The following is a 24,395-nucleotide window of genomic DNA, read 5'->3' on the forward strand; positions in this document are numbered from 1 at the left end:
TTTGCTGTATACCCTCCAGAAACCACAAACTACTTCAAATTTCTCTTCAAATCACTACTACAAATGCCTTCATCCCGTGTATGTTACCACTTCCATTAAAAACCCACCCACTTTCTACATCCAGTTTCTGAACCCACATTATAATTTCCAAGTATAGGTCTCACAGGTTAGCCCCTGATGCTTCTGGTCTAATAAACTCATGGGGCTGAACTGTGATACACACAAACACACACTACAAGCTCAGGCAGTTAAGAGTGGTAAGTAATTATCAATGTACATATGATTAGGGATACAATTATAAGAAATTATTCCTGTATGGTTATATGTAAGTGTGGAGGTTCAAATGGAAAACCATTAAGAATAATTAAATCTGATTTAAAATATTCTGAATTATGGTTACATAAGAGATATCTGTAATTTTTTTAAAAAAAATAATGTGATATCTCTGTCTAACCCATAAAAGACACAGGGAATAAGATGCCAATGGGTTAATAAGCTCTTCAAACTGTTAGTCACTGCGTAGTGTAAGTCAGCCACAGATGCTGGCTTTGGTGGCTGACAGAAAACCCAGTTAGTGAATCCCCAGTCTTACCTCTAGGCTCTGTGCTCTTTCTCTGCTAAGAGGAGCAATTAGAAAACTCAGGTTGTTGTCATCTGCTAAGGAGCAAAGGTCAAAGTAGTATTTGGCATAAACACTGGCGGAAACATTAATATTAAACTGAAGGAGCTCCAGAAAGTGCCTTTCCATCTCATTCCTGGGGGAGGAGAAGACAAAACCAACATAGGACAATTTTAGTCAACTGGGCTATCTTCAGAAACCCCATTCTGTGCCATAACAGCTCTAAATACAGTTTGGAAACAAATAATGGCTCCCCAGCTGGATTAATACACTAATGTTCAAACAAGGTGCAGCTCTTTGTGGTTCTTCCTGTGTCCTGGCACTTGGAGTTTGGGACAAGGGGGGTAGGTTACGGCCGGCCCTCTTATGCACCCATGCTGCTGACTCGGGGGCTCATTCTTCAGAGTTCCATTAGTGCAGCTGTGCATTCATGCTCCACGCTCACTCACAAGGCCCCGCTATAGTCACCAGATGAAAGGAATGATGTATGCTGTTTATTAGCTCTGGAGAACTTGCAGACATTTTCACAGATAACAGGAAGGGGCTTATTGAAGTAGAGACACGCCAACAAAAGCAGTAGGCACATCACCACGGCAACAAATGGGGCCATGGAGAGCCACTGCTATTATCTCTGAGGGGAGAAGACTCTTGAGGCAACAAGGATTCATCTCAGATAAATAAATAAGCTACACTCTATGCGAAAGGGAATCCCCTCCCCCCGCTCCAGTGCAGGGGACTGTGGCAAAGGGCAGAATGCAAGTTTCTGTTCCTCTTAATCCCAGTAGGACCAGAAGGTGTTCCTGGGACAGGATGGGATACACTTTTTAAGCTATGGGAGGCAGTAGGATTAAGGGGAGACGTCTTGGCTAGACTAAATGCACCTGAGCAATGACCCCGATGGAGCAGTTCCCCCTGCTCCGCCGGCCCTGACTAGGACAGAAGGTGCATAGGCACGCAGGGGGCAAATTCAATGAAGTGGGCAAGTAGGGTCCTGGGAGCAGGTCTTTCCTGTGGGACCATACACAGTCATTAGCTTGTCTAATGTTTAAGTAAATAAAATCAGAGTAAGTCTTACCACTTTCACAGCAATCACTTTAAAGAGTTAATTATATAAAAATGATAAATACCCAGACAAATGAAAGTGACTTATTTTTCAAAATATTTGTTTCCTGGTTTTAAAGTGTTAATATTTTATCCACTGCTAAGTCATCAAATGTTTAATGTTCTCCTGCGTGGAGAGCAGAGTGTGAGCAGAAATGAGGTTTCTCATTTGCTGAACTTTAAACCTAACTGAACCTACCTCCAAAATTAATTTCCTGTTCATATGGCCGTAAGTCTATAGAAATGTAAATCAGATAATGTTTTGATAATCAGCTAATCAGGACTTAATTTACTACGGGAATAAATGCACTTCACTATACCTTTTATATTCTCTTCCACTAATACATTTTAATTGTGTGGAAATACAGTACTTCATAGGATTAACATGTCTATTAACAGAGCTTTACTTACTGAAGAAAAAGGCATTAGGACTACAGAATACGCTTCTGCGTTTTTGTTTTTTTTTAAATGACTAGATGACTGAAGAGCATGCCATTTATAGGTGCAGCAAATTTTCTGAACAGCAGCTGCTCAATATATTCAAACAAGATACATGGATGTTAGAAAACTTTTAAGGAAAAGCTGATAGATGCCAATTTTTCAATTTAGACTCAAAATGAGACCATTACAAATAGCAGCCAACAGCAGGGGGATGAGACAAATATGACTTGAACACTTGGCTGTAATGCTTTCCAGTTTCCAAAGATCATAAACAAAAGCAACCTATTACGAACATAGCTCCTGGTGATTCTGTTGTACACAGAAAAGTGCTGTTTACAATTAGCTTCTTCCTGTAGCTAGACACTGCCATCAGTGCTATTGGGCTCACATCTATGAACATCCACACACTTCCCTGCATGTTCTCTGATGCTGTAACTGGACCCAGAGCCCCCATTAGCTTAGCTGCAGGTTCTGAGAAAATTTCAGCTGCCATCATGGCAGACCTGGTGTTTATGATTACACATTTTCCTTCCTTCAAGGAACCAGTTTAAAGATGGATGATAGTGGTGCTCAATGTCACCTTAGTTCTACAAATTCCAAAAGTACTTCTACTTATCTCGAATTATCTGCCGTAACACTAAGGTGGCTACCAGCATTATCACCATGACACTTTTTATCATCAAAGTGGACATTTTCACCAAAAGCCACTTTGACAGCTACCAACAATCACTGGTCCCTTCTCTTAGTCACAAGCTTCTTTGCTTCAGCTGTAAATATGCACTTTGGTAAATCTGAATTAAGAGTCAGGGGCAAAGGTAACAAAAACAAACTCTTGCCACTGCCTGCCATGACCTTGATCGTCCTCTGCTGTTCACTATAATAAAGAGGGGCCCCTTTACGTTTTCCTAAATGCCACCCACAAGGACATTTTTGCTGTCAAGTGAGCACTTCTAGAGTCTGCTGCAAATACCTCTCTGGTTCCTGCTGCCTCCCACCCTCGGGGCCCTTCCCTGCAGCCAGACAGCAAGCCTGATGTTTCACGCCCATGGGAGCATGCCATCTGTGAGGAACCCCCCAAGTTAACTCGAGGCCCCACCAAGTACCGCTGTGGTTGCTGAGTGCCCCGGGTGAGGCCCCACTGACACTTCCTGGGCTTCCTGGGCTACCTGAGACAAAGGAGTTTCCTAACTCAGCAGACCTACTTCTAAACATGGGGAACACTCCTGACAGTGGAGGAGACAGAACACAGAGATCTGAAACCTTTCTATTTGGTCATCTGTACATCATGGTTTCCGTAACAACAGAACCTTAGAGACAACCTCAGATTACAAAAGAAGAAAAGACCTGCAAAAACAAACATACAATGTGTGACTCAAGTTGAAGTTATAACCTCAGTAGTCTGGAGGTGCTAAGACCTCAGCAGTGACCACTTGACTTCCAAGGCCAGACATGTGTCTCTTAAAAACAGACTGGACCTGGTAGACAGCTCTAAGAAAGACACGAAGTTATTTACTGCATCATGTTGTTCTGGTAGTGAGCTTGTAAAATGGCAAAAACCACCAGAAAAGTAATTTCAATTTATCAAGCAGACTATTACAACAGTAACACACCAAGATTTAACTAATTAATGATGGGAAATACAAATGGTTACACTACAGCTAGACAGAAAGAGGTCTAATTTTATATTTATACCTAATTCAGCTCTCTGCGCAATGTAACCTTTCTTAAAATGTAACATTTCTTAAGCTGTAAACTTTATGGGAGCAAATAAGGTATTGGAAAATGGTTAGACAGTTCACCGTAACCTTACAAACTCACATGTCCTCAACTGTAATGTCCTTTAGGATCTGGGAGTAGTCCACATTCCAAACAGCCTGATCGTCCCAAACCTTGGAGGCAAGAAGAATGGCTCCCAAAACAATTCTTTTCCAGTTAGTGGAGCAAATGTCGATCTCAGCATAAGTTAAAAGCCTTTCTAAGTAAACCTGCAAAAGTAGAGGACTGACCTTTGATTTTAGTTCAGTTTAAGGGCTGTGATAGAATTGTTAGGAATGATAGGTTTCATCTGTTTTTAACATGTCTTTTATTCTTTGGTTCTACAGAGACTTTTGCTCGGCCAGCCAAGGCCAAAGGCCAGGTCACAGTTGTAAGGCAAATATTTCTGTCAGTCTGGTATTTCTACTCTGCCCATGTGAATTTCCAACCCAATTTTGGTTGCAGGAATGAAAGGACATCTCAGCATTCTAAAGACAGGCATTGTGTTATTACCTTCCCACTTGTAAAAGGCAGCACGTATAGCCCAGCATCGATTCAACCGTTCAGTAAATGCTTGAGTGCCTACCGTGTGCAATGTACCTACCATACTGGTGGTGGGTACGTGGCAATTTTACATAAAGCTTGAGTATGTAAAACTCTGGTAAGACTGAGCAGTTCTTTATCTTCTCTTCAGAGGGTGAACTTGAAGATAATAACTGGTGGTCAAGAGAGCCTCCCAGGTCAAGGAGCCTCCCTGCTGTGCCACGCAGGACAGGCAGCACAAAGCAGCTGTGCTTTACATTTAGTGCCTTTTTAGGGAAGATTCATGCACAAAAAGAGCTTTTTGTTCATATCCCCAATTTTTCACATCTCCATTATTTCATAACTCACTGGTCTTACATATTCTGCAACTTAGTCAATTTGTTTGGTTCTAAGGTGGTTAAGAGCTGCCGGTGTCTGAATCCCTGGGGCTCCTCTAAATCTGCCAGGTAGTTTGTGGGATGACTTCATGGCTTCTTTTATATGTGTCAAATGGCTATTCTATAAAGAACCAGACCAAGTTAACAGCTGAGTAAAGATTAAAGACATAAGTTGTGATGGTGTTACCTCTGCAGAAGAAAATATATGCCATTTGACAAAAAGAAAAATGTCCCGTTATCAGACTGACAGCTCCGATCTGCCAAAGCTCTCCAAACTCAATTGTGTTTCAAACACGGTTACTGAGATTATATACCCTTAGTGAACTTCTGCCCCCCACTCCCCAGAGAACTCCGCATGCGCCAGTACTCTCTAAGAACAAGTCTCCCACAGGGTCCGCCCCTCTGCTGTATTATGGCACTGACAGAGGCAGTTCAGCCTCAGGGGCGGTCCCTCAGCTTCCTCTCAGCTTCACTAGAGGCAAACCTGGTCTCATTTACACCACTTGCCCTCCTGTCTCAGCAGAAGTGACATCTCTTTCTTTTCCCTGAAGCTAACTCTTCTATGAATGAAGTCAGTCCCACCTCTCATTTCTGCAGAACACTGTTCCCACAATTCATCTCTTCTTGAACAACCCCCCTTCTCTGTCAGAGATTTTCTCCAATGTTCTCTTACATGTTCTCAGCCCATCCGTCACCACTCCTTAGAACACTTCCTTCAGGAAATGCTCTGACACTGGCTCCTCATGACCCATCCTCTGCTTAGCCCATTTAGTCTGCCCCTGGCCGCCACTGCCCCGCTGAAACTACTGAGGCATGGTCACTGCTGCCTTCATGACAAACAGCCAGCACTCTTCATCACAGCGCCCCATTCCCCAGGCCTGCCCTCAGAGCTGAGAGACACTGCCACACGCCTGGCTGCCGGGACCAAAGACCTCCACCTGAGTTATCTCACTACCATCTGTTGGGAATTCTTATCTCCCCTTTCACTGGTCACCTGCCAGCTCTGCTCTTCTGTCCGTCACTTCTGGCTTCTATCACTGCCATTGCCTCCTAACTTCTCTGCTTCCACTGACCGCCAACCACAGTCTGTTCTCCCCAGAGCAGCTAGGAGAGCCTCTCAGATTAAGTGCGCTTCACGGGCCTGCTCAACATCTGCCAGGGCTCTCCCATCAAACAGGTCACTTCTGTGGCCTGCTAGCTACGAGGCCCTGTGTGAGATGCCATCGTCCTTCTGTGCCCTCATCGCCTGTGCCTTCCCTCATTCCCTACTCTGATCACAGTGGCGCCTTGCTGATCCCTCAGCACAGAACCCGCTCCTGTCTGCGCCTCGTGCTCTGCCCCCCGCCTGTGCTATCAGGCCCCTCATCTTCCTCAGTCCAGCCAGGTCTTGGTTCAGATCTCACCTCTGTAAAGAGGCTCTTCCTGGTCTTTCTAGCGTGCATGCGTTAAGTCGCTCAGTCGTGTCTGACTCTGTGACCCCATGGACCCGTCTGGCTCCTCTGTCCATAGGGAATTCTCCAGGCAAGAATACTGCAGTGGGTTGCCACTCCCTTCTCCAGGGGATCTTCCCAAACCAGGGATGGAACCCAAGTCTCCTGCACTGCAGGCAGACTGCTTCCTGTCTGAGCCACCAGGGAAGCCCCTCTAATCTCTCCATCCCTTTACCTTGCTTTCTCTTTCTAGCTTTCACTACTACTTCAGTCATCTTTTTAAAAATACTCATTTTTAAAAGTCTTACACTCTGTGGTACACCCAATACTTACACACACTGTAAATGAACCATACTCCATAAAAACTAGAGAAAAACAAAACCCTTATGTCTGCTATACTTACCTCAGAAAGGCAAGAACTCTCCTCTATGCCCAGCACTTAGAACCGTGACACGGGCAGGCATTTGGTGCCTATGTATGCCCTAAGGAGCTCCTTGGCAGCACTCAGCACGTGCACCATGCTCTCCTTCTTCAAGCTCTCCTGGCAGCTCTTCTGATTCTCTCCTGGGTTTCCTACCACTCCGAGTGGCCACTCCTCTGGGGATGTGTCCTGTAAGTGCTGACAGTCCCCACAGATCTATCTTCTCCTCAGCTTTTATTTAACGTACTTTCTCTGCATTTGAACAGCTACACGTAATTCCCTGCCTCTTGCTCAGCTTCAGGCTCCAATCCCATACAGTCAAATGACTGCTAGACACGGTCACTCTGCTGTCACACAGGTCCATCCTTGTCTACAAAGAAATGCCCCTCTTCCAACCCACATACTCTCTCCTGCCTGCATTTCCCAGCTCTCCACGTGCCAGCGCCACTCCTGCCTCTCTCAGGCACATGCGAACTGAGCACTGTAACTGGCTCGCAGCTCCAAGAAAAGGCCTGCGTCTGACCCGGGGCCCACTGAGGGGAAGCCTCCTCTCCTACACTCTGCCTGCAGGGGCGCAGGCAGCGGTGGACGCAGGCCCTCCCTTCAGACCATGCAGCTGACCTTCCCCTGTAGGTTTGCTATAGGGAGGAGTTAGGCAATCCCAACTACCTCTCAGCTGAATATGATGTATTATTCAAATGATAAAATCTTACCATAGGAATTCAGTATGGATGACAGAAAGGTCCTCACATAGCTGGAGCTCGGCAGGCTAACTTGAGTAAAGCCTTTCCAAGCACTGCTGACACCCCAGTCCTGGGTATCTTCACACGCCGGCACCAGAGGACAGTAGAGATGGTTAACACTGTCGTCCAAGGTCAGGGAGGTGAAGGCAGTCGGTCTCAATCAAGACACACATCACAACTGCCTAGGCAACACAGCCTGAGACTCAGAAACACACTGAATCTACACCTGCCGTGGGCCAGGAAGTTCAGTGATCGCCTCCATCCTACCACCCAGCACACTTTGCCAGTGTGTACCTGTGTGCACTGTGTGTGCATGCATCCTGAGGTGTGGAAGGAGAAACCAGAAGTCTCTCCTGCTGCCTTTAACATCAACTGTTTTGTGATGAGAAAAGCAATGGCAACATTTTAAATCATGATGATTACTAAAGCTCAAATCTCTTATGTTTTAATTCTTTTTGATACATTTCTCTTTAATAAAGTTCTGATGATCATTTCAGGAACCTACTTTCATTTGAAAAACAGGCCCATACCTTCTGTACAAGAAAAAAATTTCTAGAGATGCTTCTATTAAGAGAAAAATATATTACCAAAGTCACTATTGCACATTCAGCAGTCAGCTGGGCGGCACTGAAAAGAGTATGAACAAATCTGTAAATGAATTTGTGTTCAGGATCATGCTTAAAGTACTCCTCCGGAACCCTTTCTCGCTGAAAGAAGAAAAAACACAATGTTAAGTATCCACTGAAAAAAAATACTTAAAAGTACCCTCAAGATAGCAATCTTCACACGTGGGCCCACGTGCTACTTAAAATAATTTTGAGTAGGTGACATATCTTGTAGTCTTTTAAATATAAACAATTGGATCCTAAAGTACCATAGTGATTCAATACTCACTACCATTCATTAAAGAAAAATGCAAGTACAACCTCAGAAAATGTATTTTCACCTTCTTCCCCAAAGAATTCTAACCAAATGCAAACTATTTTTAGGCTCAAAGTCTTGCTGATCATTGTACGTCATCATACTTTTCTGCAGTCAACTATGAAAACACCTTCCCAGTGTCCTGTAACCAGAGACTCTAAGAGTGTGCTCTCTTACACAGCGGTCACCAGTCACATGTGTCTACTGAGCACCTGAAGAAGTGAGTTTTTAAACCCTGTCATTTTAATTAGTTTAAAATTTAAACAGTTTTTAAATTTTCTCCTTAGAGGTCTTAGATGTGTTAGGAAATGTTTATATTGTGTGATGCTATGGAAAATCATCCTTTAAAAAGCTACATTTTCTGTTACTTGGGTATGTTTACTTACCTGCTCATTCGTCATACAAAGCGTAACTTGGTTCTTATCAGTCACACCCCTGACACAACATGCTTTTGGTAAAATTATTTGACATAATATGGGGTGGGGGAAGAAGACTTAAAGGAAGACAATCTTGGCTTTGAGCTGGAGGCAATAATTTTCTTCTAGTGATTAATTTCAAAGCAAATCAACATGAAATAAACACAACTGTAATAAAAGAAAAATACACCTTCAATAAAAGTGACACTTACTGTGAGTGGATGTGATCTCTCATCAAAAATGTCCAAGGACCTGTTGGCATCTCTATAAAATAAGAATGTGTATTTTAAAAATTAATTCAGGAGTTACTAGCTTAGTAAAATATCTGCTAAAAGTAGAGAGAGGAGTAGAGGAAGCTTAACCTTAATAAAGCAAACAGTTTTACATATTCTCCTGGATTCTGCCATTAGAAAGGTTTTCTGACCTATTTTATACTCAGCACACCAAGTTGCATGAAATCTCTTCTACAACCAGCCAGAGCTGCCTTTACCCACACAGACCCCTTCTAACAGGCAATGTTCGTAGACCAATACATTTCCATTTCACTAACCTCACAATGGAATATACAAGAACATTTTATCAAGTGGTAGTAGTGGGCAATAAAGTCTTCTAACTTCAATGAATGTAAATATGAGATTCATGATTTTTTCTTGTCTCCACCCCCTTTTGTTCTTCATATTATATTCTTATTGTTTATTTCTTCTTGTCTCTTTTAAATAGTTTGAGTTAAAAATTTTAATTGTCTTTTAAGAGAGACCAGGCTTTTTCTTTTAAATTCCACCACACTACTACACTGTGCCCATTTAAACAGCAGTTCTGCAAATGTGGTCTATAGGCCTCTGGGAATCTCCCCTGGCCCCTCTTCAGAAATCCTGTAAGTCCAAGAGGTCAAAACTTTTTTTTATAAGAATACCAAGACATCACCTGCCTCTACACTGTTTGACACTTAACTATGATTGTATAAAAGCAAAAGTGGGTAAAAATTGCTCATTTCTGAGTGTGAATCAAGGCAGTGGTATGAAACTAAATTAGAAGTCATTCACTTATTCCTGGCCAAATGAATGTAAAAAATCTGCTTCACTTAAGAACATCCATGATGAAAGAGTAAACATTAAGTGTTCTTAAACCTTTACTCTTCTTCCTCATACTCTGAGTAAGCGGAAAGTATGCATTAAGCACTTGCATGGACTGAGATATGGCCGTGCTAAGGGAGAGCACTTGTAACTCACCGGGAACCACGTCACTTTTCCCCCTAGAACATCATATTTAAACCACTTTTTTCATGAAACACCAATTGACAGTCATTTTTACAAAAATGAACAAAGTGAGCCTGTCACTTCAAAGAAAATTCCAAACTATTTGTTGCCAATGATAAAATTCAAACCATCAAGCTAAAAATATTAGGATTTTTGGAAAATTTGTACCTTCCAGTGTGTTATTTATGGTGAGCTTGATTTATCAATACTTAAAGACTTTTCCGATAAGACTGGTAGTGATACTAACAAGAGTGAGTTTTTGACACTGTCTGAAGACATGTGAACCAATACTTTGCAAATGACAATGTATAATATTATAAAATCATGTACAGATAAAAAGATCCACTCAGTATGCATGACACATCAATGGGCATTAATTTAACATAGTATCTACCTCAAGTTCACTGATAATGACTTGGAACTCCATCTTAACTAATTTAATAAACTGGCACATGTGGATTTTGGGGACAGGATCAAAGAATATGTCAAATTACCTCAAGGCTTTAAAAATTCACCTCTTCCCAACTATATGTCTGCATGTAGCTGGATTTTCATATTGCTTCTTCAAAGCAAATGACTGAAGACAATGTTGACATGAGAATCAACTGTCTCCTATTAATGAGATACTATCCTCTCCACTATTTTGTTGTGGAAAATGGTTATTTTTCATTAAAAAAATGACTTATGTTAAACACTGGGGTCCCCAGTCAGATGGTGATCTCATCCCTCAGGAGACAGTTTTCCTGTCCTAATGTGGAGAGAAGCAGAACACCTTACTTGCACCTACAGAGCAGAGGCCAGGGTGCTGCTAAATACTCTGCGACACACAGGGTGGCACCCCACACCAAAGCCTCATCCAGCTCAAAACTTCAGCAGTGCTAAGGAAAGCCTGTTTTAACATACAGTGGATTTAATTTTTTAAATTTTTAAATTTCAATTTCTAATACAGTAAATATCCATATAAACCACATAAAACTTAAAGAATTAAGAGTCCCAAAATAAAAATAAATGATTCACTTCAATACTGTAATGAAAGCACTCTAACAGTAAAAGCTTACTCTAATACTGTCTATTGTTATTAACACTAAACTTGATACTGTGTAAATTAATTAGCTGGAATAACAAGACAGGTTTTAAAAGAGCTCACCTGTTCTTTATGTGGTAATATATTGCTAAGATCACACTGTGGAGGAAAAAAAAATATTGTAATAATTGGTTTTTATCACATTAGGCCTGAAGACATTTTAAAGGGTTGGCAGAGAGGTAAGACCATCCAGATGCCCAGTGGCCCCCAGACCCCCTAATTCAGAGCAGTACCCATAGGTGGTATCCCCCATGTTTTAGGTTCTTTGGCTTTTAGCAAAATTAGGAGACCCAAAATATAGATGTGCTCTTAGAAGACATGTTTGGGTTGATTATTATAATATATAAATTATTATATATTTCCCCAGTCATTTGTCCTTCTATGCACAGAATCTTTCATCCCATACAAGTTACATCATCTATCCACATGGTTAAATTTAAGCCATACAGGTTTTGTGTGTGTGGCTTTTTGTTAGGCACTGCATTTCAGTTGATTCAGTTCGGTATTCCCCCTAACACATCTACTTTCCATTATTTCTCTAAAAGTAAGTAATACAAGTGCTCCATATCAAATAAAATGGATTTAAAATCACTTTCACACATAATTATTAGAAAATTTAATAGCAAAATTTTATAGTCACAAAATTGATGATAGGCCTAGTTATCCTGAAATAAGCACTGCTAATAAGGCAGCACAATACAGCACAGTACACTATTAATGACAGGTATTTCCACATTATTTTAAATAAAGTATTAACTAACCAACAGGTACAAGTCCTCAGATAGTTTTTACATTACTATAGTCCTAAGTTATTCACAGATGCTGTGTATTAGGCAATTAAGAGGTTCTCTGGTTAAGTTATTTGCTTCCCTTTGTTCTCAGTATCTAAAATGAAACTCAAAATAATAGAGAGAAGGCAAATCTGAATTTTGTAACTCGTCTATAGAATCTTAGCATTTGCAGAAAGGCCTGTAACACTGTTAGCATCAAAGATGGATACTTCTATAGTGCTTCAAAGTTTCTTCAAAGTGATTTTAAAGTCACAGAATTAAAAGTTACATGATAAAAAGGGCAACTGAACCTAATATGATACTTAACCCATTTTACAAATAAGAGAATCAAGGCTTAAAATTGACTTACTCAAGGTCCCACCAATTATCAGAAGTAGTTCTCTTTCTCCTACCCTCAAAGCAGAGAGTGGTTCCCAAGGTCAGCTGCACACTGGATTACCCGGGACGCTTTAAACACTGCCTGGCTTCTGCTTCAAAATGTTCTGATTTAACTGCATTAGGTACGACCTGGGCAACAGGATTATATTTAAAGCTCCCCAGGTGACTGCAACGTGTAGCCAAGTCTAGGAATGACTGAGTCAGGGTTAAGATCAGAATCTCTCAGGATGCTTTTGTCTATGAAATCATGCCTCACACATCATTCCTCAGCTTGTCAAAAGGGGTGTGTGTGTGAGAGAAAGAGACACAGGGACAGAGAGGCAGAAAGACCCACAGACTGTGTCTTGAGGGCAGGGAGGAAAGGTGGAATTCATGTATGTGTTCAGAGACATACATCTTGAAAAAGTTGCATAAGTGATTCTAATAAGGCTCACCTACCCCAAATGAAAACTAATCCCATCGTATTTTTCAAAATCATTCCTAAAAGCCAATTTGCCCTATTAATTTTCTCAGTAAACCTTTATTTCATCAATAATGAATGTGAATGGTCATTTTTAAAACTTAATGAGAAAAAAATTTACTGTATTTCCAAACACTAAGACTAGGTTGAGAATAAAAAGCATGAAACCTACTTGTCTGAGCAAGGTTAATCTTTAAAACTACTTCTGAATTATATACTGGAACATCAGGCTCTTTTGAATTCAAAAGAAGCTGTGAGTCTAGCCACAGTGAGAGTAGTTTTTAACCCACAGATTTAGAGTCTTGGCTGAATAAAAACATTCAGTGATTACGAGAGAAGTGCCAAAACTCAGGACTTTAAAGAGCAATGGGGCTCAGTTTTTGTTGAAATACGATTTGACTGAAACTAATATTATAAGAAAGTTACATTATTATGATTGTGAACTGGTTGTTTTTAATTAAAGTTAGAAGTTACTGATCATTTAAATAGCTAAAAAATAAAAAGCCTTGCACATTAAAAATTAAATTAAATTTATAAGCTAATTATATTTTTAAGACAGAAAAGTAAAATTAATGATAAGGATACTAATATTTTCAAGTAGCATTTCCCAAACTGTTCTGGAAAGTCAACATTCATATGCTAAGAAGACATTAGTTAATGTTCCATGGACAACCCCAAGGGAAGTAGGAAGGTCTGCATCCTGTTTGGTTTTTAATTCTCTCTCTTAAATAAACTTGAACATTCCCATGATTAGGGCGTTTTGGACTGTGCATCTCCAATTGTGGACTAGGGGCGTCCAGAAGTTGAGGAATAGTTTTCGTCATCGTAACACTGTTTGTGTCTTCTTAAGTATAAGCCTGGCCACAGCCTTGTTTCTGAAACTTCATCTCTTTTTTTGTTCTCTGCTTTGATTGATACAGTGTGTTAGAGATACACATATATAAACAAAAATTAAAAAAAAACAAAAACAAAAATTAAATGTGTCTATTAAGTTAAAATCTCAGTTGAACAAATTTCATCTATGGAGAAATTAAGCTGAGAGTATGCCCCTTAAAACGGTTTTGATATATTTTCCCCCTCTTTGGTGGAGAGGAAGGAGAAGTAAAATTTCCTACAGAAATATTGCAGGAAAAAAATGCACGGTGGGATAAATTTGACCAAGTCCAGTTAAATTTAACTGCAGATTCACTTCGGTGCCAGTAGGGGACAAGCTGTTCCTTCTTCTAATGGTAGCTTCCAAACTAGTATACATAGTTGTAGGACTCTCCCAACTCATAAAGCAATAATTTTTTTCTAGAAACATACAATAAACAGGTACCTCTGTTTCTCATTATGTTCAACATTGTCTTAACAATAGAAATGAATCAAATGAGGTTTACATTTTTCCTGGGATTTCTCACTTGCTAACTGACCTTCCCTTCTATCATGTACTCTGTGATTAACATGGAAACTGAAGACTCATATTGAGAGGTTCTTGAAACCAACATAGAGTTGACACCAGTTTCTTAACCTGATCACTGAAAAAGACAAACCAAACGAATGAAATTATGTATGGCGAGGATGCTTTCAGCATGAAGGGGGTCTGCCACTTAGCCTTGGCAACCTAGCTGTACTCACCATTTTATTGTGGTTCTAAGATTAGGCTGGCTGACTGTGCTGTCATCCAGAAATATGGTTGGGCATGAGCTATACTTTTTAGTAAGTTGCCCTGGAGATACCTGAAGGGGAAGGGAGATAGGAGAAAATGTCACAGTAAGTTAAACCTATAAAAGTGTGTTTTTTCCTTGGTTAAAATGTCAAACGATAAAGCATTAAGATTTTCCTTATACTCCATGAACTGCTGAGTGTTGCATCACGTGCAGCTCCATGGGAAACCTCTGTACTCTAACTTCCACAGGCAAGATCTGAGAAATGTGGTATAAACTGCTGCTCTTGAAAAAGGACTCACAAATGAACCTGGAAAGCACCTATTATAAATTGCCTTTATAGTAATGAGAAAGCTTTTAGTAAGACTTCAGTGTTTCTTCCTTAAGCAATGAAATGCAGCAGAGATTTCTATTTCTATTCATTTACTACAATAAAATGCAATGCTTTATATAATATCGATGTGAGAGCATTTCATTGCAGTAAATGAACGCCAATCATAAATGTATTAGTTTGGGAGACAGTGTGAGGAAACAAGCGTTTTTGAATCAGAGGCTGGGCATGCCAGGGCTGCTCTATCACTAGTGACCTGAAGCCCATAGATCTCTTTGAGCCTCAGTTTCCTTATCTAGAGGATGAAAGGGTATAGCTTTAAGATTCTCTCACAGCCAAGAAACAGACAAAGCAGCTCTGAGAATTTCACGGTTAAGTAAGACTGCCATTATATTACACAAGGGAGAGCCTCAGAGAATACTTTCCACTCATCTCACAGTTTTATTAATTCTACTCTACATGTTATCTGACACTCATCATGGCACTCTGCTGCCTTGCGCATGCTGCTCTCTGCCTGCAGTGGCTTCTTCCTCCTCCTTGTCCCAGCAAGCTTGACCCCATCGACCTCCAGCAAACCTCAGCCAGCAGCCACACCACCAAACTTCTACCTTTCTGCACACTTACACCTGTTTCACCACCTGTTACATGGTCTCAACTGCTTGCCTGGTATCCCCCTCCTAAGTAAGCAAGCAAGCTCCTCCAGGTGACAGATTCTTACTGCTCCTCCTCCAGCTGCTGAGAACAGAATCTGGGACAAATTAGGAATCAAGAAGCATTTGACCAATTATTTAAGATCGATTACAACTGGAAGGTAAATCATGCTAATGATACACATTCAAACTATCTGCAGTGGTGCTGGGTAGGTGAAAAAGAGCTTTGTCAGACCCTCAGGAGAATAAGCTATCTTTAAAACACTTTAGAAGTATCCATTTATTTGTGAAGAGCCCAAAACACAGCCATAGTCAAATACTAAAACAGCCTGAACTATGTGAGGACAATTCTCTTCCTTTAAGTAAAGGCCAATAATCAAATCCCAGTCACTGTCAGTAGCTCTGAGTAATAGCATTCTTTAATACCACAGAACACAAACAGTTTTAACACTTGGTTTTGTTGGTTTTTGTTTACTAATTCAGATGAGCCTTCCTTCCTTCTATTAAAATAAAGTAGTTTTCACCACGCTGTCACACTCTATCAGTGTCCTCCACAAATGCATCAAAGGTGAAACAAGGAGAAAATCTAGTCAATGTTTTTTTTAAAATACAGAGCATTTAAATAAACATTGCCAGTAGCCAATAATAAGAACTATCCAAATGGGTGTATAAGCCACCGTTTTGCTTGTTTCAGGTATTTTATGGCAAGGCCACTTACTCCTTATTAACAAAAAGTTCTACACATAACATACCCGAAAAGTACCACTATTGGGAAGAATTTCTCCTTCAGGCTAGAAATGATTTAAACTGAAACTCATATATTCCTTAAGCCATCTGGTTAATGTGTAATTTTAGAATCTTGAAAGAGACACAGCATGAAAACTGTTCATTCAAATAGTTATATTCTAAATGAAGTTATCTTTTAAAAGGCCACCACTATTAACAGTATGACACATTACACACAGTAAAAGTCAGTTCTGACTATAAAATCTATCTATGAGGGGAATAAAAATAGTAAGAAAATGCACCAAAATATAGACTAGTTTGTAGAGCTTTGGCTTTGGGTAACATTTATCCCGTTTTTCTCTATTAAAACTTTTTCTTTATTATGAATTATATCTGTTTATCTTTGGAAATATTAGTGCTGAAACGTTTAACAAGTTTAATCAGACGTAGCCCTACAGACTATGGGTGCTCATTTAGTCTATCAGTAACCTACAGACTACTGGCTAGATCCTACCAAAGAAATAGTGAACACTTCTCCAGGCCTATTCCTGAAGCAATTCAAACTTTTGACATCTACTATTCACTAAAGGATGGCAGAATTAAAGCCTCTGAGCAAAGCCTGGATGTATTAGCTGTCAACAGATTACTTTCCCCTCATCTCACTTTAAAATTTAAGGTAACTGTCCTTTATGATTAAAGCCTTATCATCACTGGCTCAAAACCTCAATAAACTACACTGACAAAGATTAATGATATAAAATGCAAATACAAAAATCAAACAGCAAAACCCACTCACTGATAGTTTAATGTTCAATGAAGAAGAGTATTTACCTTCATTCAGAGCTAAGGACAGAACAGATGGACTTCTACAATCTTTACAAGAAGGGAAAAGGCTTACTTAGTAGACTTCAGGTTTAATGGCAAAGACTAGAAAATCACCATACTGGAAGACTAATAAGTAACAATCCCCCCCAAAACTTATCATTAAAAGTCAAGCACCTGTTGAAATTCTGCCTCCACCCAAGTGAATCTTCCCATTCTGCCTACTGCCTCTGAGTTTAACCCATCAAAAAAATTAAGCTGAAATTCACTTTTTTCTTCCCCTTTCCATAAGCTTTAGATGTGTTTATTAATAATTATTAAGACTTTAACTTAAAATTTTGTAATATTCTATGCATTAGCGTGGGGCTAAGTGGGTGACTCAGTGGGTGAAGAATCCACCTGCCAATGCAAGAGACGCAGGTTTGATCCCTCAATCAGGAAGATCCCCTGAAGAAGGAAATAGCAACCCACTCCAGTATTCTTGCCTGGAAAAGTCCATGAACAGGGGAGCCTGGTGGGATACAGTCCCTGGGGTTGCAAAAGAGTCATGTCTGACTTAGCAACAAAACAACAAGAAGTGCATTAGTGTAAACTACTCCATCCACATTACTGCACATTAATGGACAATGTGGCAGGATGAGTAGTTTGAACAGGATTCTTAATCAAGGCCTTAGTAGAAATGTACAGTATTTTAATTGTAGGTATAATAGAAAGTATTGTCTGAATCAATATCATTAACTATACTGAATTAAAACTTTTAAACTTAGAATTTACATTCAAAGTATAAATCCAAATTTGAGTGGACCAACCACAAATCTACTTCTTTTCCCACCTTCTTTCAGAGATATCATCTCATTAGAATTAAAAGTATTTTTTTAAAAAAGCTGTACCCAAGACAGGATAAACTGCAGATGATTTTTTATGTTTGAAAGATGAAAAAATGAGATAAAGGAGTAGTAACTGACATGGCATAACAGAGGAAGCACAACCTTGGAACTACAGAGTGACTGGGCCAGGAACAACAAAACCAATCTGTCTTACAGAACCCAAGGCAGGTTCAAAATTCAGAGACGTGGTCGCCAAATCCGTGCAGTGAGGTCTGTCAGTTAGCAAAGTGATGCTTCCAATTAGATCTTAACAGACAGCGAGGGACCATCACATGTTTGAGGGAAACCTCCAAGAAGTCACAGATCAAAGCAGGGAGAAGGAACTGATGGGAATGATAAAAATCCAGGAGCAAATAAAAACTTAAAAAAATATCTTCAACATCTACAGAAGGATGAGAAATTGCATCAGTGAAAAAAAGAATGAAAGGATGGAAGAGAACTCTAAAAAATAAGGTAGACAAAACAATATATTCAATAGAAGGATTAGAGCAGAGTCAAGGAAACCTCCATGAAGTAGGACAAGAAGACAAAATGGAAAACAGAAGGGGAAAAAAATCTGTGCAGAAATATTGCTCTAAAATTTTCAACATCTAACAGGAATCCAAAAGAAAAAAATAGAAAATACCAAAGCAGCACACAAAAAAATTCACTAGAAGAAAAGATGTTCTGCATGTTTAAATGCCCCAATAGCGTGACAAGGTCTATACCAAACCATGTTATGAAATTTCAAAACCCCACAAAGACAGAGGGTACTACAAGGTTCCACAGGAGGAAGGAATGGAGAAAAGACTAACTTGGTAATATACAATGTATCAAATTCAATAGATTTAAGAGCAACACTGTAAATGAGAAGACAAGAGGGAAATGTCTCTAAAACTGCAAAAATTAGTTTCGACCTAGAATTTTACACTTTATCAAATAGAAGGAGTTTCACAGAGGCTAGGTCTTTATAAAATTTTTGCTCATGTGCCTTTTTCCAGGAAAATGTGCTCCAGTAAAACAGGACAGAGGGAAACAGAATCTAGGACATACGGGATCCAACACGAGAGAGCAGTGATGTGAGATCCCAGGTGACTTCACACAGATATCCCAGGAAAACAGGCACAGAGCCAGTCCAGGAATCATTAGTATGTAGGGGGTAGGAAGACAAAAGGTTGGCGAAGAGTGTCTCCAAGAAGAAATGGAACAGATGTGGTTTTGTGGATGGTAAATATTTTTGACAGGCATGTGACAAATGTTACAACATTTGGGGAAAAAAATAGCTGTTAGAAAACAGGCAAGTGAATATAGTCAGGAAATTAATTCCACAGAAAAAAAATGAAGAATGTGAAAACAAGGAGACTGGCCAGGGAGCTACTCAACTATGTTGGGCTGTGTGAGATCATGTTTGCTAGAAAAAGCAGAACTGGATTACCCTGAGAAGTGTGGAAGTGCTCAGATTTCATTAATATTGAAGAAGAAGAATGAAAGGTGCGTAAGGAGGTGGCACAGAGAACTATATGGCTCAGCAAGGAACAACACTTGCTTAGTCATCATAATGTAAACAGGGATTCCGATTTAATAAAAACTGATGCATGTAAAGGGAACAGAAGGAGGGAAATAAAATCATGGTGGACGAGGAAGTTAAGCTTTCACCTGTTGTGCCAAGAAGTCAATGGACGGTGCTAAAAATTAAATTACCTATTACACTTTTATTACTTTGGTTAAAAACTAAGATAAAAAATTTAAGGCAAAAGAATTTAAGGTAGATCTTTATGCTATAATCATATTATTGAAATTTAACTTAAATGTCAGGACCCTTAAAAAAAGAAAAGGGTACTACTAAGTCAAAAACCTTTCTGAATATACTTGATAATTAGGAACTAGAGATTCAGAAATTTTATAAATAAGAGGTTAATGCTAACAGTATTGGATCCATCATACTTTTTAGGAATCATGGCAGACATGCTTTTAATTAATCAAACTATTGATTTCTTAACTTTTCAACTATTTACTTACATGGTTTAAATGGTTGCTCTTCCTCTTTTCTCGCACTAAGAATAAAAAAAAATTAACTGATGAATTCTGATAAAACTACCATAGAAAAATAAGTCACTAATTATCTGATGGATTACCAATATACACAATGAGTTAAAATTTCATTCTGTTTTTTAAAATAATTTCCAACAAAATATATAATTTAAATCACCCAGCAAAATGAATCCTATAAATAATATCTAAAAACTTAGTTTTACTATTGACTAATACTAACAGATACTCTGTATTAGGTACAAAGCAAAGTCTCCATTTACAAAAGAAAAGGACAAAGCAAATTAGGCCAGGTGAGATATTTAGCTAATAAAAAAATTTACCAGCTGCACAGTATGTAGTATTTTCTAGTTCTACATGTACTTTAGTCACCAGGATTAACAGATGACAACTCTAAGTTCCAGTTTCTGGTCAAGCACCCGTGTCTCTGGAAGCATCCTGAACCACTTATTGGTCACCTACTCAAACACCCAACTTAAAAAATACAGGTTCTTTACACACTGGAAAGTAATCTATAAATTTTAACATACATGCTGACCTCACTGAACATACATCGACAGCACATAGAACTGTTTTGCTCCAACAAAGGCCAGAAGAATATAAGCTCAAAGAGGGTCTTAGGCCAAACACTTTCCCATGGCATCACAAGCACGAATTCCTTTAGACTGAGCAGAGACAGGGGCATGGGATAGTGTTTCTTTTACTCTCTCCACCGTCTCTCTACAGTGTGAGCAGCTCATGAGTCTGGAAAAGACTGAGAAATACAGTAATCCTAACTAAAAATAATTGCCTCAAGGCAAAGTACACACACTTTAAGAAAATGCAAACTAGAAACCCCAGGAGCTCCCAGGTTGGAGAACATGTGGTACACTCTGGGCCCTGCCCCCATGCCTGGCCCTCTTCCGTCTGGCTGTTCCTGAGACAGACCCTTGGATAAAAATCAGTAATCTAATGAAAATAAAAGAGGAAAAGAACCCTCTATTTTTTACTGTGCTGCATTACTTCAAATATTATAGAACGTTCACTTCTGGTATTCCTGCTCTCATAAACAACCGAAAAACCTGATCATATATGGCTTTTTAGCAAATAAACTAGGATTTAACATATATTAAGGAAGACAAGCAGGCAAGACAAGCAGGAGTGCAAAAACTTCTGATTCTCATCTTAAAACAAGCAGGACACTGGAAATTTACACAAGGTTTCCCATACTGAGGATAACCTTCTGGAAAATCCCATATGGCAGGCACATTGGTCTGATTACCCTGACCCAGCACTACATCAGGATGAAAGAACTTTGAAGAGCTAAAAGTTCTTATAAGAACTTTTAAAAGAACTTAAAAATTCACATGAATCTGGATGTGAGAGAGGTTCACCCGGTTGAGCACTGTGTAAAATGGTGCCGAAATCACAAGCCTCGACTCCCGTCAATAACAACTGATTATGCAAACCTAACTGTGACCTAAACCGTGTCATTCATCTTTAACTCATGTGCTCTTGGAGCAAAGGAAAAGGACAAAGTAGCATGGAAAAACAGACCACAACTAAATCATGTGGCAAGCTGACTGCTGCTAAAGAAATAGCAAAGTGTATAAACAGATGGTCTAGGTGTTTCTCCTCATTAAAACAGTGACACCTAAATGAAAAATGTATCATCACATATTAAAATAAAACATCACATATTAAAATATTATCACATATGAAAAAAAAATATTTAAACCATTCTCAGTGCTTTTCTGTATCTTCCTATAATACACAAAACAAAAACAGTTTTCAATCTTTTTCTTAGGGGGGGAAAACACTGTCTTACCGTCCGTTTGAGATTTGCTCAGGAAAATTGTGCTTGCCCTTGGGTGGTCAGAAGGGTTTGATTCCAAAGCTAAGTCTGCACAGGAAAAAGAGAGAAAAAGGTGTGACAATTTAGTTGAGTAGAAAAAGACATGACTTTTAAAACAGCTACACGCTGATTTTAATCAAGTTTAATAGTCTTAAGAAGAGCGTTTAGTAATGACAAGAAGGAAACTGTAGTAAAGGCAACAATACAAAAATTCTATTGGGAAACAGAAAAATTGTAGAAAGTCTCCATATATGTGGAATAAAACCAGGGCTATGTCTTAGGCTTTTTTGTTTTTTAACTTGCACCTAATCTATGCCACTTTTAAGCAAATCATGTATGTGATTCCCCTCCTACGTACTGATTAAAAATTCAGTCACCTCTCTTTAAGCTGGTATTACTAGCACATTTCAGGAAGTCTCAAGAAGCAAGTTATGCTGTAGTCAATTACTATCAGATACCAGCTCAATCAATCAAATATGCTATAACCAAATGAGCTGCTTTTGGCAAACGTTCTTCAGACAATCTAATGGCTAATTCCAACTACACTCAACAAACGAACTCATTTAGTTGGCTGCCGTTTATCTAGGGGCTATTCATCATGGCAGATTTAAGAGGATTATATAAGAGTTCAATGTTCTGATCCATAGGAACACTTCCAGGATAGTGAGTTTTAACTTTGCCCTCTATTTCCAAAGCTAAACTCTCACTTCTTCCTTTCATGCTGCATGATTAATAGAGGGCTTCAGTAAGAGTACTTCCTGGAGCACATCAAAGGGCTGCTTGAAAAAAATTTTGCCCATACCTACATAAAAAAGGTGGGTCTGCTGGCAGTTCACCTTGCACCAAGGTGGGACAGTCTTCTATTTAGGCAGAAATATCAAGCAAGCACAAGCTGCCATGCTGGACAGTAAGGTTGTTGTTTAAAACAAACGTAAAAGCCCTATGGGCAGTTACTTAGTGAAGTCCACCTCAAACCAATTAAACAATCTTTTAAGAAACTGGACCAAGATTTTTAAAGAGCAACAGTTAAGGCAGCATTTCCCAAACCATATAATAATTGGCCTATTTTTAAAGGGGACTTTGGTGGTCAACGTGATTTACACATTATCGCTGAGAATCAAAAGAATATATACAATTGATATATTAAAAACTAACCATGTGTTCCCCATCCCGTATGGCAAAAACTACTACAATATTGTAAAGTAATTAGCCTCCAACTAATAAAAATAAATGAAAAAATAAATAAATAAAAACTAACCAGTCCCACAGTGAATTCTGTCTGACCCAGCATTTCACAAATGTTATCTACCTAGAATCCTTTTCTTCCCCAAAGAAAGAATTTTGCATGAACAGTAATTTGGGACTTCCTGGTTTAATGGGAATTTAATTGTTACTGCCAGCACTAGAAATTTACATAGCTAAACCGACTGCTTTGTTCTTCGTGAAAATTCCTTCACTGCATTTGGAGTTTATTAAGCTGTTTTTGGAGAAAATATTCTACTCAACAGTTTTATGTAAAAGACCCATAAAATTATTTTAAAGTTTTTTCCCCCTACATATTTGAAAAGTGGGACACTGGGAAAATAAATTATTTCAGCTATACACAAAGTTGACAGGCACAGACTTTCGACCTAAGGCTTCTGAAAGGATTCATGACTACTTAACTGTACCAGAAAGTAAACAGACTACAGTGGAATCTAAAAAATAAGCAGAAATGCTTGCAAAGTAGCCATATGGAATGGTAAAATTTAACAAGAGTCAATGGAAGTCCCGGAAAAATAAGTGTCGGGATCAAAGAGAAGCAAGCTTTAACACACACACACACACACACACACACACACACACACACACACCCCTGCCAAACCAGGGTGTGTTCCAGGTATGCTATGATGTGCTACTACGGATCTATATACAGAAAGCAAGAAGGCTGGGATAAAAGAAATGACAACACGCAGGAAAACAGTAAACTTGCCCAAGTGATCAGAAAAGAGCTGGCACTCCCCCTACCCTACCCTACCCTAGAGGTTTCAAGGGTGGGCACATGACCCAGAACTGACTGATAGATCACAGCTTTCCTGGAACTTCCCAAGAAGCAGAAGAAGGCAGAGCGGTGCCCTAGGACCCTTAGCTAGTCTGGAGCTGCTGGACACTCCTCTTGCCATCATGAGGGGAAAGGCTTTTCAGGAGAGATCAATAGAGGACAGCAGAACTGAGATAGGCTGTGAGGTCATTGAACTCCTGGGCCAAGTACTGCTTAATTTACTCATTCAACTCCAGTTATATAAAAGTCAATATATATATTTTTTAATTTAAGCTATTCTGAGACATTTTCTCAAACTTGCAACTGAAAGAGACCTGGTTAACCAGCAGTACTGATGATCACAATGAAGGTGGGGAAAGGTAAAAGTCACTTGCTCATTCCTTTAACAAATGTCATGAACAAAAATTTGCATGAGCCAAAATGACCCTATTTAAAAATTAACCCACAGACTTACAACCCTTACTTTTAGTTGTTTTCCTTATACATTAGAAAAAGCTCTAATTAGTGTATAATTTATGTCTTCTTGTTACTAACAACCCTTCTACATCTGACTGTTGCATATTTACTGTTTAATGAATACACAACAGCCCATCAAGCGTTATTCCTGTGCTGGACTTAGCCAATCCCCTATTGCTGGGGTTTAGGTACTTACAACGTTCTATTCTTTGATGAGGAAACTTTTCATCTATTGTTA

General features: G+C 39.3%; 1 protein-coding gene across 2 annotated transcripts in view; it reads right to left on the reverse strand.

The window, feature by feature from the left end:
• The window catches only part of LOC133042389 (cyclin-Y-like protein 1), a 35,335-nt gene that overhangs the window by 2,592 nt on the left and 8,348 nt on the right, over positions 1-24,395 (reverse strand). Inside the window, exons 2-9 of one of the 2 annotated variants that reach the window (XM_061122886.1) lie at positions 21,634-21,708; positions 19,797-19,831; positions 14,354-14,454; positions 11,171-11,206; positions 8,980-9,031; positions 8,018-8,137; positions 3,980-4,146; positions 593-755 (exon numbers count right to left, since the gene is read on the reverse strand). In XM_061122886.1, the coding sequence (XP_060978869.1) occupies positions 593-755; positions 3,980-4,146; positions 8,018-8,137; positions 8,980-9,031; positions 11,171-11,206; positions 14,354-14,454; positions 19,797-19,831; positions 21,634-21,708 (749 nt within the window). The remainder of the gene's footprint in view (positions 1-592; positions 756-3,979; positions 4,147-8,017; positions 8,138-8,979; positions 9,032-11,170; positions 11,207-14,353; positions 14,455-19,796; positions 19,832-21,633; positions 21,709-24,395) is intronic. The other variant, XM_061122887.1, reaches the window with a different exon arrangement.

This window comes from Dama dama, chromosome 21 (genome assembly GCF_033118175.1).
Source record: "Dama dama isolate Ldn47 chromosome 21, ASM3311817v1, whole genome shotgun sequence".
NCBI classification, from domain to species: Eukaryota; Metazoa; Chordata; class Mammalia; order Artiodactyla; family Cervidae; genus Dama; species Dama dama.